At 38.3% G+C, this 20,760-nt stretch overlaps 1 protein-coding gene across 1 annotated transcript in view; it reads left to right on the top strand.

Annotated features, from left to right (window-relative positions):
- The window catches only part of med13a (mediator complex subunit 13a), a 66,695-nt gene that overhangs the window by 8,119 nt on the left and 37,816 nt on the right, over positions 1-20,760 (top strand). The window contains exon 3 of the mRNA XM_057320875.1: positions 7,932-8,100. Coding sequence (XP_057176858.1) covers positions 7,932-8,100 — 169 coding nt within the window. The remainder of the gene's footprint in view (positions 1-7,931; positions 8,101-20,760) is intronic.

Genomic DNA, 20,760 nt, shown 5'->3' with positions numbered 1-20,760 from the left:
CTCCAGCGGCATGCTGACGGCTAGACTGGAACTGTTTGTCAGACACACGAGCCATGGATTTAAGAGCAGGAATCTTCTGCTGGCAAGCTGTATGCAGCGTGAACCCTCGGGCCACATAGCCGAGCCGCTCGGAGAAAAGGTTCTTTGAAAACATGTTGGATCCTATCTACAGAGAGAGAACTGAGCGCGCTGGAGGAGATTGTGTCTGCTACTGCTTTCCTCTGACATCGCTGAGTGTTTGAAGACTGTGGGGCTTTTCTGAGTGAGATCATCTCAGGGAGGCCATTTGTAAATCCTTGGCTCGCTTTGCCCCTTGACTTGTGGCTCTGGTGCTTTACCCCAACAGGAAATGATGGCAGGAATGAAAGGAAATAATACAAGTCTCCCTGCTTCAGAAGGGGCATTGTTGTCGTTCCCAATTTCCCAGAGCTTTCCGGCGTTTCCGCAGCGCTTCCCGTGTTTTAAACAGAGCTTAGATACCATAACAGTCAATCAACGTGATCGGACCGATAATGCGTTGTGCCACATGCCTACCAAAAACAGCTAGGATCTTGTCCGTTTTAGGTAGACGTTTCTAAGTCACCTGATATTAATGTTATTTGTTTTATTGGTGAAAGATTCGGGCTGATTTACACCACTGGAGGTTTTCTACTCGCATAACACGCAAAGCTCCTCTTTGTTCTTCTCGCCGCATGTGTGGGGTCTGTTTTTTACCCCTTGTTAATCTTGTTGTGCCGTTTGACAGGTTATGCCCTTCCCGGTAATGTTTGCAAGCGTCGGTTTACATCTTGCATAAATGCGGCTTGTATTCGGCTTAATGGTTAGGATCTGCGCACGCATGAAATCAATCAATGATTATCTATGTGTTTCAGCTCGAAGGCACCTGGTCTAAACCTGGTAGCGTTTTCAGATGGTATTGTTTGCTGCTTGTGTCTGTGCTGATGTAACTCTGACTCGTTCACCCTGTCCTGATGATGCATTGGCTTTTGTACTTAATTCTCAAAAGGAGAGACCAGGAGGAGCCCTCCCTTCTTGTCTCTCTCTTTCTCTATGCTCTCCTGTCATCTTAGGAAATAGTCATTAATTAGTAATTGAAGCTCTCGTTGTAAGGCTGCGAGCTCAAATTCTGAGAAAAGGAACAAACGAGTCGAAGAAAGGAAAGAGGGATGGAGGTGTGCACGGAGAGAGCGAAGACAGATTACAGCAGAGGATGAAGATGAGGTGGAGAGAAGTAAAGAAAGATGGAGACAGAGAAGGCAGAACAGAGAAAATAAGCAGAACGAGAGAACAGAGGCTCCTGTAGCGTACGGCTCTAGCTCTTCCCTGGTCTGCCTCGGTCCCCTGGGGCCAGTGGTTGAGCAGACATTAATCTCTCTGTTTAATGACCCTACAGCTGATCTAATGACTCCTGCATAGGAACCTGTGGCTGTACACCACTCCTCTCTCTGTCCTGCTATTATGACCCTGTGTCTGAAGGATGATAATATGGCACTCGCTGCTGCTGTACTTCAGTGAATGATACAGGGAGAAGCTCCTGAAAAAAACAGATCTCTATATGTGATCTGGTTAGCATGTATATTTTCAATGTGTGTACTGTACATCTCTCTTTTTAATAAATATGATGTATGAACGTATAATTACATACAAGTATTTGTTATATATTTTATGGTTAGAACTCATCATAAATCAAGTTTTATAATAAATGTTTATATTAGGGCTGTCAAACGATTATTAATCGCATCCAGAATAAAAGTTTGTGTTTACATAATGTATGTCTATGTACTGTGCATATTAATTTTGTATTTATAAATACAAACACATACACATGAATACATATTTAGGAAAATATATATTTACTAATAATTGAAATTTTATATAAATGTTTATTAATGTTTAGATTTTCCTTAAATATATGCATGTATGTGTTAATAACTACAAAATTATTATGCACAGTACACAGATATATGTTATGTAAACACAAACTTTTATTCTGGATGCGATTAATCGTTTGACAGCCCTAGTTTATATCAATATAAATAACTTTGATTTATATACATGCATTATTGATCTATAAAATGTTATTTTATTATTATATTTAATTATATTAAAGAGTACATAACTAGGGTTTTTTAAAGGTCCTACTTTGGTTTATTGAGTGAACAACAACAAGTTTATGTACATAGGTGTAAAAACACTATTATTTCGTAATAGTAGGCAGTTATTCTTACCTTACTTTTTGACTGACTCTCAAATGATTCGTTCCGTGATTCATCTGTCTAATCCCCTCCTTTCCGCTAGCCTAGTCTGATGTGATTGGTCAGATGGTCTAGTCTGCTGTGATTGGTCTACCGTGAATGAGGCTCACGAGCTACAGTGTTTGGGGGAGAAGAGTAAAATTCCTAGCAAAACGTAGGCGGGGACTATATGTAGCAGGGCTCGACATTAACGCTTGTCCGGGTCAAGTAAATGTTTTGTATGGGCAAGTGAGAGAGAATTTTACTTGCCCGACCGGACAAGTAACTTGAAGAAAATAACAGTGCGACATATATGTAGAATAATAAGAATATGTGCATTAGACAGAGCTGCGTGTTTGTCGTGGTTGTGCTTGTTTGTGTGACAATAATCAATGGCACACCGCACTGAGTCCACGCGGAAGCCTGTTATTTAACGTTAAATGTCATCTGGCTGGGTGTCTGAGTGAATTATGTGCACAGTTTAACATACGACAGGAGTGATGGTCGAGGATTTATCTGCGTCTGCACTGTATGAGGATGTGAACACATGAACTTCATCTCCAGAGTTGCTCAGAGAGTTTATTTTACGAGCGTTTTACTGTTTGAGTGAAGCTATATGCAAACAAGCATCTTCCAGAAGACCCGTCAAAATAAAAGTCCCGTTAAATTGAACACTCAGACAAAAAATACTGTAGTGTACTATTGAAAATTGAAGTGCCCTTGTAGTAAATTGATAAACACTGTATACTATAGTAAAGTTCAAAAACAATATAGTAGGAATTTTACTGCAGTTTACTATAGTAAATACTATAGTAACCTACAGTAATTTATGTGGCCAAATATACCACTATTGTATAGTTAAAAAGGAAAAACACAGAACTTAGAAATATTAAAACAAGTTTAGGTAATCTAAAAATGATATGGCCCTAATTTATCCATCTGTATGTAACATTAATGTCTTTTGTCAGTTATCTGCCTATTCATAATGAACTACACTTGCACATTTCTGCCTGTGCTACCAAACTTTAAACATCTCTAGCACCAGTGCTATGTGCAAAAAAAGTTAATTTACAGCCTTAACACTAATAATAATTACTGCTTGCCATTGTTTTATAGCAGTCACGGAGAGTATGCCTATAACCAAATTCAGGCGGCCAAAGCGGACACTAGTTAAATGCTTAGAAGCAAACGTGACCAATCTAAATCCGAAACAATTATATTGATTATATTATATTATAATTCAAATGAAATATCATTTTTTTTATCTTTGGACAAGTAATTTTTGTACTCGGACAAGTGAATGTCAAATTTACTTGTCCGAAGGACAACCACATGACAATGCTTAATCTCAAGCCCTGTGTAGTGACGTAAATCCGCGGCGGTTCGCGAATCGGACTAGGGACGACTCGTTTGCGTGATTCAGAGACTCCCTTTTTTCCAAGCCGATAACTTTGTTATTCATTCACCTTCGGATTTACAACTCAGCAGACTGATTACTTTCACATACGGCAACATTGCACACTGCATGAAATGTAATTTTCATGATCTCATGTTATGAGATTATATACTCTTTATATATAGAATGATAAATTAAAAGTATAGACTAATATTTGTATGAATTTGTTATATTTATAATGTATAATTTATAGTAAAAATGCAAATAAAAATTAAATATATAAAAATGATTGGTTAGGAATTATATTCACATTAGGGCTTAAACAAATACCTTACAGTACAATACATACTGTGATGCTGTTATCATGATTAAATTGTAATACATTGTTTTAGCTCAATTGGATTGTGATTGAAACTGTGCCAAATGTGAGGGACCGAATAGGCAAGATCACAAAATCTCTCATGGTGTGCTTCATTTTTGCCCTCTGTGCACCACTTCAAAACTGGCTCAGACTGTGCTTAAATATGCCAATATCAGTGGAGTTTATAATATCTTTTGAATATATGTCCGTCTATCCCACATTTGTGTGTGTTGAGCCTCCCGTATTTTTCCTGTTGTTGTACTGAAGTCTGTTTGCTTGTTTCATTTAACAGCTGTTTATCAGTGTCTTAACACACAATAATACAAAATGTCATTTTGCGTTTTTGTTTTTAAAGATTCCAATTTAATTCTGATTTAATTATTCCAAATAAATGCATACATGATGCATATCTGAATGCATTTATTTGGAATAAATGACTTATTTTAGACTCCAAGTAATAGGCTGTTTTTTGTATTAGTTCTGGTATTTCACGGTTTGCATGTCTTGAAGTCTTTTGTGTGCTTTTTTCTGTGTAAGTTCAGCTGTGTCTCTCTCCTGCTGTGTGTGTCTCTCTCTCTCTCTGTGGGCAGTGGTTAGACCAGAGAGACAAGGTCAAAGGGAACGCTTGATAGGAACCAGGCACCTCTTCCCCACAGTAGAAATAGTGAACATGATGGTTTGGTTTAAAGCAGAACTAAATTGCCATTCACACATTGAAGCAGATTTTACATCAGCTACTTATACATAAATTGAGATGGTTAATATGGCATTTTTGTATCATATTTAGGGGTGTAGTCGCGAGTGGACACCTTTTTTGTGTCTTGACCGCAGATGCATCAAGCTTCGGCTGAGGTAAGAGTGGATATTAGTGTGTTTTGCTTGGGAAGTATTTGAATATTGTGCTCAAAACTCCTATTATTTAATTTCATGTACCATTCCTTTAATGTGCAATAGAATGTTTTGCACAGTTTGATTCAAGGTCTGAAAAGAATCAATGTATGATGAACGAAAGTGTTTCATGGTCTCTGAGGTTAAAGTTTCTCACCAAGAATGATTCTGTCGAGGGTGTTTATCAGCGTACAGGTGAAAAGTAGCTGCCCCCATATTTAAGGTATTAAAAGATGCACGAGAAAGCCAAAACCACCTTATTCTCTCTCTTGATCTCTCGTGTGCTCTCACTTCGCTTTAACAAAAGACAAGGTGTTTTATTGTTGCCAAGCTGTTAGTCAAATCAATGACATCCTTTAAACGTGAATTGTGCTACTTGCTGCCTTTTCAGAAGACATCAACAAATTATAGATTCTCCTCCTGGCCTGATTCCAGTTTTTCAGCTGCGTTTAGCCTGCGGTTATTTCACTGCATGGGGACGCTCTCTGACTGAATGACCTTTTGATTGGCCCACACTGAATCTCTGCCTTTATATTTGCAGTGCTGATTGTGTTATTGGAGAATCTGTGGTATTCTACAGAATGAGATTTAAATAGGATTTATTGATGATTTAAACGTTTAGTAATGTATTGTAACGGTAGTTGAAAGCATTACGCAAGTAGCCTCATTTGACGTTTTTTTATGAAGCTGTTATAGTGCGTAAAACTGGATGTGCAAAACTTTGTGTATAATTGCCATTTCAATTCTGCATAACCCTGCATGGCTTTCTGCTGAATTTCAAGTGGCGTATTTGTGTATGCGACATGCTAACCAGAGATATAGGCTAATGTAGAATAAAAGTGTTTTGTAATATAATACATGTCTGTGTACTGTGCGTGCATATTGATTTTGTATTTATGAAGACATTCACATACATGTATATAGGGCTGGGCGATATGGCAAAAAAGTAAACTCGATAGTTTTTTTCTATATTGATCGATAACGATATTTATTTCGATATATATTTAATTAAAAAACTGTATTAAAAGAATCTATTTTAAATACAGTTTATTAACAAAAGTTAACCTTTATCCAGTTAAAATTCAATTAAATTAATGCACTGTTGCAACACAGAGGATATTAGGCCATAAACAACATGTACCAGTTCATTCAGTCTCATTTTGACTCAATTGACTCGTTAAGTAAAGGGAGTGTTCATTCAGTACATTCAACCAATGAAAGGGCTCGTTACTGTGTACATTCGAACGCTATTGGCTCAGCACCTGCGCACATACATAACGCTGCAATAATGTCTTGCTCGAGTAGTGGGATTCATTCAATGCATTCAGTGAACCTTAGTCTTTCAAAAAGACATCTCACATAAACTATAGTACATTTCTTTAATCATGCAAGCATCTTACATACAAGGGTCAATATTTTATTGTGCACACAAACTCACTTCATTACATCTCTTATCTGTAGAGGGCAGCGCTGGTTTATTTCATAAGCACCAGCTCATGTTAGCAGATATGTTAACGATGGATATAAAAACGTTTGTGCTTGAGTTTCGAAGTAACTCGCTTGCAATTGCGCCTCAAGTTTGTTTTGTTTAACCGGCGATTGCGAAAAAAAAATAAGACACTTGATAAACCGCGTGATGACAACTCGAGGTTAGTTTCACTTTCGTTTCCGCTTCCAGTAATGTTTTCCTCCTCATGTCGAGTTTTCTTTGCCAAGTGCAGTATGAAATGGACTTTGTATTTTGACGCGCATGATAAAAGCTGCATGCTGACGCGTTGTTGCATTTATTTCTGCTTTCTGTTAGACTGTAAGATTAATCCATATCGAGTCAAAATGCCAATAGCTTATCATCGTTTTTGAAATACATTTTATCGCGATTCGATATGATATCGTTTATCGGCACAGCCCTACATGTATACATTTAAGAACAATATCAAATAAATACAAATAAAAAACATTTATTAATAACAACTAAATGTTTATATATATTTTATTTTATATAAAAATATAAATTGATACATATAAATATTTCCATCATTGATATATGTGTTTGTGTATGTGTTTATAAATACAAAATTAATATGCACATTACACAGACATATATTATGTAAACAAGCACCTCTTTAGAAACATGAATAGACACATCCTGTTTGTGTCGTTAGCACTTCTTCTTACATGCAAAATTGCATGCAAATAGTGCCATGCATTTGTGTTGTCACAACGCGTGTCTTATCAAAGACACTGTGGCAGATGTGTTGTTTCAAGTGTCTGCAGTGTTAGGGAATCCTGTTTGAACGTTTATTACTACTCCATCAAATGGATTTGCTCTGTATCCATCTGCAGGCCGATGGGCGGACAGACAGGCGGGTGTGGGTGGTGTAATGCTTGCAGCCCCTGGGTGCTCATGGGAGCTGTGTAGCACAGGGACATGTTTGAAAGGAGCTTAAGAGCTGCCAGGTTTAAGCAGTGACTCCTAATGAGATTACTGAAGCATGGTGGCCACAGACGAACGTGATCCAGAAACAAACCAGCGCTCCGATTTACAGCGCTGTTGGACACTATACCTGCGAGAGCAGCCAGTGAGAGGCAAGAGGCCGTTTCGCTGGGATCAGTCAAATCAAAATTGCTTTATCTCATTGCTTTAAAATAGCTTTAGAATTCTTGTGTGTTGTTTTTTTTAAGTGTGGTTCAGCAGAAGTGTCTTTAAGTTCAATTAATGTCCCAGGATTTTAAATGGTTTAGTGTTTGTCTGGAGTGCTGGAATCTAAATTCAAGTGCTCAGGTGCTGTGCAGTTTTAATTGAAATTGTTACGTGAATTGTTACATGCCCTTGCTAAGGGAACATGCACATTATTAGATTCCCCAGGCTTAAGAAACGTCGCGCCCTAGCTTGTATGTTCAGAAAGCAGCTTTTTATGGAATAAAAATATTCAGCTCATTTCTTTCTTATTGTCAGAAGGATTACAATCATAATCGTATTTGCTTTTGTGACATCATTCAAATTGTTATAAAGCAAAAGTTGGTGACAGGTTTCTGTGTGTCTTTTCTCTAGGCGAGGACGACGGTGTATGGGAAAGCGGTCTGTCCTATGAATGTCGTACTCTTCTCTTCAAAGCCATTCATAACCTGCTGGAGCGCTGTCTGATGAACCGCAGTTTTGTACGCATCGGCAAATGGTTTGTCAAACCCTACGAAAAGGACGAGAAGCCCATAAACAAGAGGTATAATGAGCATTACTTCTGCTTGGCGCTTTTAAAATGTTCTTTTGTGCATCACTTAGGTTGGGATGTGACATTTTATTCGCTTTACGTTAAACTGTATTTTAAGCTAAACTAAATATGCAGTGGGTAGTAATGCATGGCTCTACTTGCATCTATTGGGACTGATTGATCGTCAAGCTGTGATATTATTGATTTCTATTTTTTTGCCTGCTTAGCCTTGGGTAGCGCAGAAAAGTGGTTTTAGTCATTTTGATGAAATGCAGATATTTTTATTCTCTGTATAGCATGCACTTATGAATTGTGCACGTAAGATTATGAATATTATTTAGAAAGTTTTTGATGTAGCCTTTAGGAAATGTCAAAAATTTTACTTTTTTACCTGATGGGGAGAGGTCTATAAGTCACTTGCTACGCAGTGCTCTGACATCTTTTCTGTTGGGCCTCCTTCAGTTTGGTCCTTACACGCCAAACACATTTGTTTATGAAGCTGTGGTTTGTAGACAGAGCAGCGACGTGATCTAGACTAGGTGGCCTTAAGCTAACCACACTACCATCACCCTATAAGACCAAAATGTAAAATCTGTGTTGGACAGTGGGCATACAGACACAAGTATTTATCCAAAGATTGTTGATGGCTGCATTTCTTGCGCTTTAGTGTAATATACATTTTAATGCCATTTTGGTTGCTGCCATGATACTTTTTATAGGAAACCAAAGGCAATCGGGGTTTGAATGAAGATTTCCGTCTGCAGTGCACTCTTCTCTGTGTGCGCATATTAGCTGCTTACTGCGGCCGTGCAGGCACTCCGTCTCCCGCGCTGCGTTTCTCCTTGTCAGCATCTGTGCTCTTTGATAAGAAACTGAGACGACGTGTGTGTAGAGGTGGGGAAAAAAGAGCAGCTCGGCTTTTCTCTGCCCTCTGCCACAGTTCTTTCCTCACAGAGTCATTTGTTTGCTCTTTTTTTCTTATCATGCTCAAGGTCATTTATACTCTTAGCGCTGCCAGACAGCTTTCAAGCATCTTAAAAATACAGGTGTTGTAATCTACGTTCTCAACGAATTACACAGATCAGTGTTTCACACAGAAATCTGTTCTTGCAGCAGGGAAGCCTGATATCAGTTTAATGTTGTGGTTAAAACACACAAGCATGATACTGAGATCTGTTAACAAGGATGTAACTACTCAAGTGTTGTAATAATAGTAATAAAATAAAAAAAGTGTGACGTATGTGGTGCACTTAAAGTGGTTTATAATATAATATATGTATTAGAGTATAGAGTATAGTTTAGACAAGACTTACAAAATCGAAATATTAGGGGTGGGAATCGCAGGGTACCTCCCGATACGATTCTATACGCGATACAGGGCTCACGATACCGATAATATCACAATGCGCCGATTTTGCGATAATCGATATATCGCTTGGCAATTCTATAACAATACATCACGACATCTGTAAATGAAGGGAAAAAAGGATCTATTAGATAGTGCTGTAGTACTCGAGTCCGGTCTCGAGACGTTTTTTTATGGTCTCGGACTTGTCTTGGACTCGTTGATATTTGAACTCGGACTTGTCTCGGACTTGGTCATTGGTCTCGCAAATGTTCTAGTCGGTCTCGTCCGAGTCCAGCGATATATGTTTTATTTTCTCCTTCAAAACAAAACATTGATAGAGCAATATTCTAGTGATCCGAAAACTAATGATCCGAAAACTGTTGCCGACTCTCGACTCTAGAACGAGAGCTGCGCTCATAAGTTCTCTTTTCACACAGCAGTTCAGTTCAGTGTGTGCTGTTGTTGTAACTAAATAACTCCGGTATATTGGTTCAAGTCCGCGGGACTGTCATGCCCACCAGAAAGTGAATAACTGAATTAATTTGTGGATAATATTAAGTGTTTACGGGAGACGCTAAACAGGAACGATTCAGCTGAACTGGTTCTACCGGTTCACTAAAAAGAAAGAACTGGTTCGAATGAATGATTCGTCCGCAGCGCGAACCAGCATCAATCATTCATCAGGCACGATGTCAGCGAGCAGCGGCATAATACAGATTGGATTTACAAATCATAATAAATGTATCGACAGTGCGCTTAAAAGGAAACTTTTTGCAACAAAACTTTCCCCGAAACATGTGGGACAACATCCAATTTCGTAAGACACCTGCAAAGGCATCACAAAGAGAGGTAAGTTAATGCCATGATTCAGAGTTAGCATTGCATTTGAGTATTTTAGACAGTTTAGAAAGTAGGGCTTAAAGATAAGATTGATTGTATTTTTATTGTCATTGTGATGAACATGTTATTTAAGGATGGGCACCGACGTGCTTATAAACGTGCTTATAAACGAGCCGTGGAGCCTCTGCTCTTTCAAGCGGCTCCTCTATCGAACACGCACGTGCACGGGCAGGCGCGCACACGCACGCGCACACACGCACAAAAGTGTTCATTGCTGCACAACCTTGCTGTTAGGAGGGCTGATAAAAACGTTCCTTCTGCTTTGTGACTTTAGTGCTATACCTATATAGTAAAAATAAAATGACCTTATTTTATCTGCTTTTTGATCATTACAAACAATAATGAAAATGATTATCTTAGAATAGAAGATATGCTGTCTCTTGCATCACATAAATTATCAATAGTTAAGTATGTGGTCTTGTAGTCATGATTTTTTTCTGTCTCTGTCTTGACTGTCTCAATTGGACTCGGTCTTGACTTGGACTCGAACCTCTCTGGACTTGGACTTGACTTGGACTCGAACCTCTTTGGACTTGGACTTGACTTGGACTCGAACCTCTTTGGACTCGGACTTGACTCGGTCTCGACTAGTCCTGGTCTTGGACTCGACAATGGTGGACTTGACTACAGCCCTACTATTAGATGAGCATTTTTAGTGTGTTGCTACTCTCTGTCTTTAGGTTTATTTATTCTTGCGCTTGTCTTTGGACTGTGAGTCTCTGGTGACTCCACACGCGTCTCGCAAAACAGGGGTTTGCGGTGCGTCACGTCAAAGCGCTCTCGCTATGAGGATCATCGCGCATTTCAACGCAAGTTTCGCCTCGGCTCGCCTAAAGTTGAACTTTATAAAAACTATTAAAGCTTTACAAAACAATCTGACTTCTGAAATACGTGAGAATGAGCTTTTTTAATATGCACGCGCAGATACCTGCACCCCTGCACAAGCACTGCGGGTGAGAGAGAAAGCGCCGGACTGGAGCGAATCACGAAACTACAGACTGAAAGAAGGTCAAAAGAGTATTCCCAATTTGCAGAGCGCCGAGTTAACCACGCCTACTTATTTACATTCACTACGAAATCCAAAGTGCGCCCAAACTTTTGATTTAAAAGACGCTGGCGCATCTCTAATTTGTTGTTGGTCCGCCATTATGCTCGTATTTCTTCTCCGCTGTGAATTACAATTTCCGTTCATCTGACCATCCATAATCTGGGAGTGTCACCACAAGAAATATGTTGGTACTGCCGTTCTGGTAAGCACAGTGTAGGTATGAATTTAGATCTTTTGTATTTGAAAAAAAATCGATACTTTATGCCAGAGTATCGATAACGTCTCGCAGGCTGAAATGTCGCGATAAATCGCCATATAGATTTTTTCCCCACCCCTACAAAATATACACTTAAGTAGCAGAATAAAGGGATGTAATAATACAATGTTATGAACATATATTGGAAATATCAGGTCAGGGCAGATTGATAACATTGCATTTTACTTTGTTGTTTTGTTCCCAATGAGTGATATAGTTTTGTTTCATTTGTGTTTAGGATTAGTGGATATTTGCCTAATTCTGCCCTGCGTGCATTGTTTGTTGTGTGCTGGTGCATTTGTAAGATATTTTTACAGAGTTCTGTATGCAGGCTCTCAATTAGATGTAATTCGGTTCAATTACAGGTTCTAATATTTTCAGCCAAATTCTAATTGGGATTTCTATAGGACATTGACGTTTGATGGCATGGAAGGCGCTGCGTGCTTTATCTCTCAGTTCATTCACTGCGGGATTAAAGTTTCCTGTGGATGTGATTTTTAAACCCAGGTGATTGTAGTGTGGTGTGTGTGTTATGGGGTTTGTGCCTAATGTAAATGTGTGTTGTGATAGTTGGGAGCTGGATCTTTTCTGAAAGGTGATCATTTTAGTTTTACTGAGGTTAACTGTCAGGGCCCAAGTCTGACAGTATTGTTCTAGCAGGTCCAGGTTCTGTTGTAGGCAGAACCAGATCATCTGCATACAGGAGACATTTGATTTGTGAGTCATGTAGAGTGAGACCGGGGACTGTGGATCGCTCTAGAATGGTTGCCAGTTCATAGATGTAAATATTAAACAATGTTGGACTTAAGCAGCAACCCTGTCTCACTCCATGCTCCTGATAAAGATATCTAGTACGTTTTGTGCTGATTTTTATGCCACATTTACTCTCGATGTACATTGATTTAATAAGGTCATAGGTTTTTACCACCTATGCCACTTTCAATAAGTTTGTAAAACAGACCTTGGTGCCAAATTGAGTCAAAAGCTTTTTTAAAGTCAATAAAGCATGCATATATTTGACCTTTATCTTGGTTAACATGTTTTTCGATTAGAGTATGAATGGTGTAAATATGATCAGTTGTGCGGTAATTTGGTAAAAATCCTATTTGACTTCTGCTCAAGACATTGTGTGTTGTGATGAAGTCTAAGAGTCAAGCGTTTATTAAACTACAGAATAATTACATTAAATATTTTTAAAATGGCCCATTGGAATTTACTGTTTGTATGTTTTATCATTTCGTTTAAAATCCCATCAGGTCCAGATGCTTTTTTTTGCTTTAAGGTTTTTGATTTTGCCTTCAAGTTCTTTTTCAGTTATTGGGAAGTCTAATGGGTTTTGATTATCTTTGATTTCTAATTCTAGTTTTTCTAATTGTTTGATTTTGCTCACGGTTTGTGTCTGTCTGTACTTTATTAAACAATGTTTGGAAATGACTTTTCCATATTTCTCCATTTTGAATTGCTAATTCTTCATGATCAGTTTTTTTCAGATTGTTCCAATTATCCCAGAATTGATTTGTATCGACTGACTTCTCAATTATTGTCAGCTGTTTTTGGGTGTAAAGGGCTTTTTTGGTTCCGAGTATATGTTTGTATTGTTTTAATGTTTCACAGTAAAGTCGAAAAAGTCGAATCTCTGCATTATTTGGATCTCTGTGTTTCTGGTTTGACATTGTTCTCAATTTTTTTGCGAATGGTTTGACTAGGGCTGTCATGATTATGAAATTTGATTGACGATTAATTGTCTAATAAATCATTGCGATTATGGCGATTAATTGTCTGTTTTAGGGCTTTGCGATTATGACGATTAATTGTCTGTTTTTGAGCTTTGACATTTAATTCTCATGCATTTTTGATTCAGCGATTGAAACGACCATATTGTTCTGAATACAAGACTATGTTTTTTTCTTGGAAATACATCGGAAAATATTGGGTCATCATATATTTAAGGTTTAGGCTTTTACCTGTCAATAATACAACCACCAAATACTTGTAAATGAAGTAAATTGATCAGGTGTGAATTGAAGCCACCGTTAAAATACTATCAGTCATAGAAAAGCTTCTAGTCTGTTTTTTTCTCACTTGCAAGACTACAATAAAATTTGACTTGTGTGTTAATGAAATTTTGGTAGATTGGTTTTCACACTGAGATTTGCTTAAATAATATTAAATTCTACTGCAGGTAATTTGTATATGTTTTAGTTTTTTTTTTTAAGTGATTGTGTTGTGGTGGTACATTTTACAAGTATTACCATGCTTTAGTAACAATATATACACTAAAATATGCAATATGCAGATGCACTACAGCTCCCCCTAGTGTCTTCTATAGAGATGTGCGATAATTGCGATGATCCGAAATCATCGCGATGAGGTCAAACAATCGCGATGAGACGATTATTTAATAATCGTGACAGCCCTAGGTTTGACAGTCATGATCGAACCAGCTTTTGTCGTTTTTGGATATCTGATTTTTTCCTGTTTCTGTTATATATTTTTTACGGCAAGATTGACGCCGCCTTTAGGGTGTTATTTAGAAAGTTATCTAACAGCGTTTGTATCTTTTGACTGCTAAGTGCTTTCTGATATTCTTCTGCGCTGTTTTCAGTCGATCTGTATGGTTTTCTGATATTGTACAGCTCACTTGGCTTTGTGTTAATGTTATTTTCTGTTTTTTTGAGATGTAGAGTAATTTGACTGTGATCAGATAGAGGCCTCTGTCTCTCTCTCTCTCTCTCTCTCTCTCTCTCTCTCTCTCTCTCTCTGCCTCTCTCTCTGTCTCTCTCTCTCTCTCGTTTCTCTTTTCACGTCGTTCTCTTCTTCTCTCATCTCTTTTCTGTTCTGTCTTCTCTCTCTGTCTCTCTCTGCCTCTCTTCTGTTTTTCTGTCGTCTCTCGCTCTCGTCTTCTCTTCTTTTCTCATTGTCCTCTTTCTCTCTCTCTTTCTTTCTCTCTCTCTCTCTCTCTCTCTCTCTCTCTCTCTCTCTCTCTCTCTCTATCTCTCTCTCTCTATCTCTCTCTCTCTAGACACAACAGTGTTTTCTGTTCACACATTCACACTGACACCCACCCATCCCCCATTATTAGATTGCTGCAGATAGTGTGATGGGATTCAGCAGTGTCAAAAATGATTTTTTTAGGATTTCCCTTTTTCATTTCTTTTACACACAGTGTAGTAGAGATGCAGCCATTGTGAAGTTATGATGTTAATGAGATCTGATCTGTTGTCAAAATATCCAGTCTGTGCATTGGTCCTTTTGGTTCCTTAAAGAACCTTTAACATCTGAAGAACCTTTCTGTTACACAAAAGGTTCTTTGTGGCGAAAAAAGGTTTTACAGAAAGAGATGGTTCTTTAAAGAACCTTTGAATGGATTGTTGTTTGTCAGGGCTCTAGACTAACATTTGAGTGAGGTGGCACTGGAAACACTAAAACTACATCCAGATTTTTTTTAGATTTAATTTTATTGTCATTGCACATGTACAAGGCAACGAAATGTGACCTCTGCATTTAACCCATCCAGAGAGTAGTGAACACACGTACCCCCGGAGCAGTGGGCAGCTATCACTGCAGCGCCCGGGGAGCAAGTAGGGGTAAGGTGCCTTGCTCAAGGGCACCTCAGTTGTTACCCGCCGGCCCTGGGAATCGAACCGGCAACCTTCTGGTCATGAGTCCGACTCTCTAACCATTAGGCCAATTATTAAATAATCGTTTCATCACATTTATTTGACGTCGTCGCAATTATTTCAGATAACCACAATTATTGTGAATCCTTAGAAGACAAGGGTGATCTGCAGTATCTGCTGCATTTTACATCGACCGTCCTTGATCTGCACTCACTGTTACATTCAAAGGACATTTCTCCATCGTTTGAGTTGTATTAGCTTTGTATGTTTTGTGTTGATTTGTTTTGCTTCCAGACTTGCTGCATCTACACAGCAAGACCCTTATATCTAGTTTTAGTGCTCAAGACAGTCTTCTCTGTTAAGGTCACTCTATAGTAAATCTTTTTCTTTTATTTACAAACTGTTTCTAAAGTATATCTTTTCTTCATTGGAAAAAATATTGTCATTAATAGTTATATTGTAAAAGTCTTAAAACCGACATTTAATCGCCATAATCACAATTACTTAATAGACAATTAATCGTCAGCCAAATGTCATAATCGTGACAGCCCTATTGTGTATACATTTATGCATTTGGCAGACGCTTTTATCCAAAGCGGCTTACATTGCATTATACTATACATTTGTTTCTGAGTATATGCAATCTCTGGGATCTCTAACCACTGAGCTACAGGAGGAAAGCTGTAGCTTTCCTGTATACATAAACTCTTTCAACACTTTACCATATTTGAAGCACATATTTAACAACTAAATTAGCGTATGCAACTTTTTTCCTTTATTACTAACAACTCATATAAGAAGTGAACGATTCCTTTAATATCAGCTGATATACGGATCTAATTACTGTGACACATACATTCATGAAATGGACTATTTTTACAAGGATACTTGCTAATATGGGAATTTTGACGTAATTTTGTGTTTATATGGCCATTTCAGAGTAAGAAGACGTGAAAGAGAACTTGGTTAGTATTTTGTCCTCTGACTCTATGGGTGTGCGCATATATCAAACGACGCGCGAGAACTGAAAGCTTAAAGTGATTTTCCTTAATGAAAGCTGCATTGAGACATATGTTTGGATTTTATCCATAACGATTAACAGATCTTTGGGGGGGGGGCACTGATAGATAAGGGAATGGCTGAAGGATGGGAGGTGAAATATTGAGTGACTGGATGCGCCGCTTGCACAATATAACATTTCTGCGCATAAAATTTATAATACACAAAAATTATATATTGATCAGTTTAGCAGTCGCTCCGGTGCGACCATTAAGAAAAACTGGCCGCACCGGCAGGAAAAATACTTGCAAAATGCGACCATTTGGTCGTAGTCTAGAGCCCTGTTTGTGGAACCAAAAATGGTTCTTCTATGGCAGTGTTTCCCAACCCTGGTCCTCGGGGCACACCTTCCAGAATGTTTTAGTTCTCTCCCTATATGAAACACCTGATTGATGAGTTGAATCAGGTGTTTTATTTAGGGAGAGATCTAAAACATTCTGGAAGGTGTGCCCCGAGGACCAGGGTTGGGAAACACTGTTCTATGGCATCGCTTTGAAGAACCCTTTAAGCACCTTTATTTTTAAGAGTGTAAGAGAGATTAATCTTCTTTGTTGTTTTTTTCTTTTTTGATGTCACTCCATAGAACACGATTATAATAATATATATATATATATATATATATAAATAATAAAAATTCATATTTACATAAATTAAATTAAATATAAATAGTTATATTATTAGAGACTAGCCACACACAAACTGGAAGTTAACTGGGGGTCAGGTGCACGTGCGTCCGATGAAACGGTCTATAAACAAAATTTATCCTGATCCTTTACCATGAATCCAAGTAATAAAAACGACAGACACTCTACGTTGATTGATACATTGTTAGACAATAGTGGGATCACATCTGATGTTATTTTCTAACGTTATTTCAGTAGGACAGTAATAGCTGCACTAAATGTACACCATGTAACACACACAATTCGTGATTTTCAACATTCAGTTGAACATATTAACCACACTTACAGGTTGTTATTATGGTCGAAATAAAGTCGTGCTGACCCAACTTTCCTGGACAAGCGTTTAGCAAATCCCACACTAAACTTGCAAAGGTTGCAGAAACAGTCAGTGAAATGACGGGTAAAAAAACAAAAAGGTTTTACTATACTGCTGTGCAATAGTGGGGAAAATATTTTATCCTCTGGTTCTTTACATCATCGTCCTTCGGATTTGGAAGTAAAAACCACTACATGCTCGATTTTGCAGCAAAGAATACAGCGTCTCTTCTACAGGATGTAAACACACAAACTAGAAGTGCTTGTGGGCAGGTCAGAGTGTTCGTGATTCGCGGCAGGCGGGGATTATTCAAATGTGTTAAATCGTGACGTCTGAAAATAAAAGGCTTGAGCTTCGAAAAAATAACGACTCGTTCTGGCGATTTAAAGTTGACTCTTTATTTTGAGATGCAATATATTTGTTTATCATGGAATTTTATGATTAACAACTTTGCAGATGGTTAACATTGAAGGAAAGTAACTTTACCCTGCAATAAAGATGATTTTAGGAAATCCAAGTAACTGGCTCTTTAATAAATGCATATTTGCATAATTATAAAGTCCAACTCTTTGTCTCTATTCATAAACGTAACTTATAGACTTTGTCCAATAGCTGTTAAAAGTCCATGTGTATTAGAAATTTAGAGCGCTTGTAATCGATCAACTTCTCCTCTATGTTCTAATAAAGATCTCAGTGTTGACGAAGCATTTCTCCCCTTTTTATGTTTCTTAGAGATGCACCGATTGCAATTTTCTTTGCCGATTCCGATTTCCGATTTTATTACAAGTGAAACCTGCCGATTCCGATTTTTGCCGATTCCGATTTTCTATCCACAAACTATAATTGACAGTGTACTGTATATAAAACCATATTAACTTTTCTTCAATACACTTTTTTTTTATTTTCATTGAATAAATGATTGAACATTACAATTTCCCCAAATTTCCCTAAATGCAGTTCTCCAAGCTGCATTAAATTACAGAATCTTCTCTTTCCCAAACAACTCTTAAATTGAAGAACTCTGTGACTGAAAAGAAGTACAAATAATAAAATATAACTAAACATGTCACTTAATTTACCTTTTTAATTATTGTACTCATCTCACAAAAGTCTAAGATAACAATAAAATACTTCAACTTTATTCTCGTCTGTTTCTGTTTATGAAACTAACATTGCTTTATTTCATTTTTTCTGAAATGTAAAATAAATTGTCTTTATCTTGTGTCTGTAGTATTAAAAGACGTGGGTTGATTTTTGCTGCAACTTCAATAAAAAAGTTAAAAATCTTATGAGTGAATTCTACTCTAAAGATGTATATGTATTTGCAGTTTTTTGTTAGTGAAGAACTCAATCAGATATATATCACATATATTGGTTGATTTATTCATTTTTTTTATATTTTGGATTTTTAAAAACAAGTAGAAGTCGTGTTGAATGTCATTTTACCTAGGTGAAATGACCACAGTTTTAACGTAAGACAAGGAATCAGGTTGAATGGAATTTACGTTTGTTTTACACAGAGTGAACGACTTCAACATGAGTTTAGCATGGGTCAGAGTTTAGCATGATGCTAATAGCATCACTGTTAGCATACATACCCCATGTAGACGGAGCAGCGAGAGATGAACTACAGTCTGTACAGTACATGATGCGTGTGCACGCGCGTGCAGTCAGTGGACATGAGAGAAGCGCGTCAGTCAGCAGAGACACACATGCGACTATAAACGAGCCGTGAAAGACAGGCTGTGCGCATGCACGTTTACATGTTTACTTGCGGCTTTGAGTGTACTGACGGCTGTGACGTTCTTGCCCGCATCACGGGAAACAGAAGATCGGCTTGGAATCGGCGAGACGTGAGACCGGCCTGGCTGATCATACGAAAAACCGGCCGATTCCGATCTCTGTCCGGTCAAACGGTGCACCTCTAATGTTTCTATAAAACCCCTTTCTACACCAGCTTTTATTATGAGTCCAACTGCTGATCTGTGGTCAGGTTTACTTTATAACACAGTGCACCGCATAATATTGGCCAAAATGTAGTAAAATTAGTAGTCCTATCAGGTGAGTTCATCTTCCCTATATTCCTACAATAAGATATGACCTGAAGTGAGCTGGTTCACAATCCGAGCTCATTGAGGGTTTTAGATAACAGGCTCGGAAGCAGAGAGCATAGTGTAGTAATGGTCTGGGTGGTGATTAGCATTAGCGCCCGCAACACTGATTCCCAGAGCTTGCTTGCTTCTCTCTTAGTGCCAAATCCCTCAGTGATAAATTGTGTGTTCAAGTCTTAAGCATGTGTATTTTTTCCGCCAAGGAGGTGTTTCGTTTTGTCCCTTAAGAGCTACCGAAGCAGAACGGTGCATATGTACCTCAGAGGATATCACCTGTTACAAATATGGCTGTGGGTTCTGGCGTGCCATAGAAACACCTCTGCTCACAGCTCCATTCATGAACGACAAACTGGCAGGAACTGAATCAGGTGACATACTGCCTCTGAAGTGGAACATTGTGAAGCTCTGTGGTGTCTTCTCGCCCCTGTTTTTAATTCATATCTGTGTTGTTCGTGTGTACACGTCTTTCCAAAGTAGTCATTCTCAAAGTGTCACAATGAGGATTCCAAGTGGCTCGTGTAATTGACAAAAAGTGCCAGCGTTGGATTAATTGGCCAGTTAACCCAATCATAACAATAACTGACTCATTGTCTTAACATGGGGAAAATATGTTTATCTTCTGGTTCTTTACATCATTGTCCTTCGGATTTGGAAGTAAAAACCACTACATGCTTGATTTTGCAGCAAAGAACACAGCGTCTCCTCTACAGGATGTAAGCACACAAACTAGAAGTGCTTGTGGGCAGATTAAAAGGTTATTTTGAAGAATGTGGGAAACCTGTTGTGGGGCGCCATTGACTACCGTAGTACATCTTTAAAGTGACAATGAACTTTAAACAACCAATGCTTTTGATAAAGACAAATGTTCATAAATCAAATCCAGATAAATAAAAGTCCCACCCATTATTTCCTGCTGAACATTCTTTTTGACTCCACATTGATGCATTGCGAATGCCGGTTCATGTAATCTTTAACCTCTGTGGGCCATTTTGATTAGGTAAGGTGTGTTTAAGCAGCGCGCTGCAACCGCTGCATACATGCACACACCTACTTGCATTCCCTTTTGAGGGATTACCTCAGTAAACCTGTTAGACTTCAGGCCTGTGTTGTCCCTACCAGCTCTTTATCTTGACGCCCACCCTCTAAATCCTTCCTCACGGAAAACACAGACAGCCTCCGCAGCGCCGCTGGTTTCCTCTCGCACTCCTAGTTTTTTTTAGGAATTCCAGCTCGTGAACAGACCCAAACCCTTCCTGTTCTCTTATGTGCCCTGTTGTCTGGCGTACGGGCACAAAGTGTCTTGTGGTTTCTCTATAATTAGAGGAACTGCG

The sequence above is a fragment of the Triplophysa rosa genome, linkage group LG22, assembly GCF_024868665.1.
Source record: "Triplophysa rosa linkage group LG22, Trosa_1v2, whole genome shotgun sequence".
NCBI lineage: Eukaryota > Metazoa > Chordata > Actinopteri > Cypriniformes > Nemacheilidae > Triplophysa > Triplophysa rosa.
The sequence above is the reverse complement of the archived record's forward strand: the minus strand, read 5'-3'. Positions and strand labels throughout refer to the sequence as shown.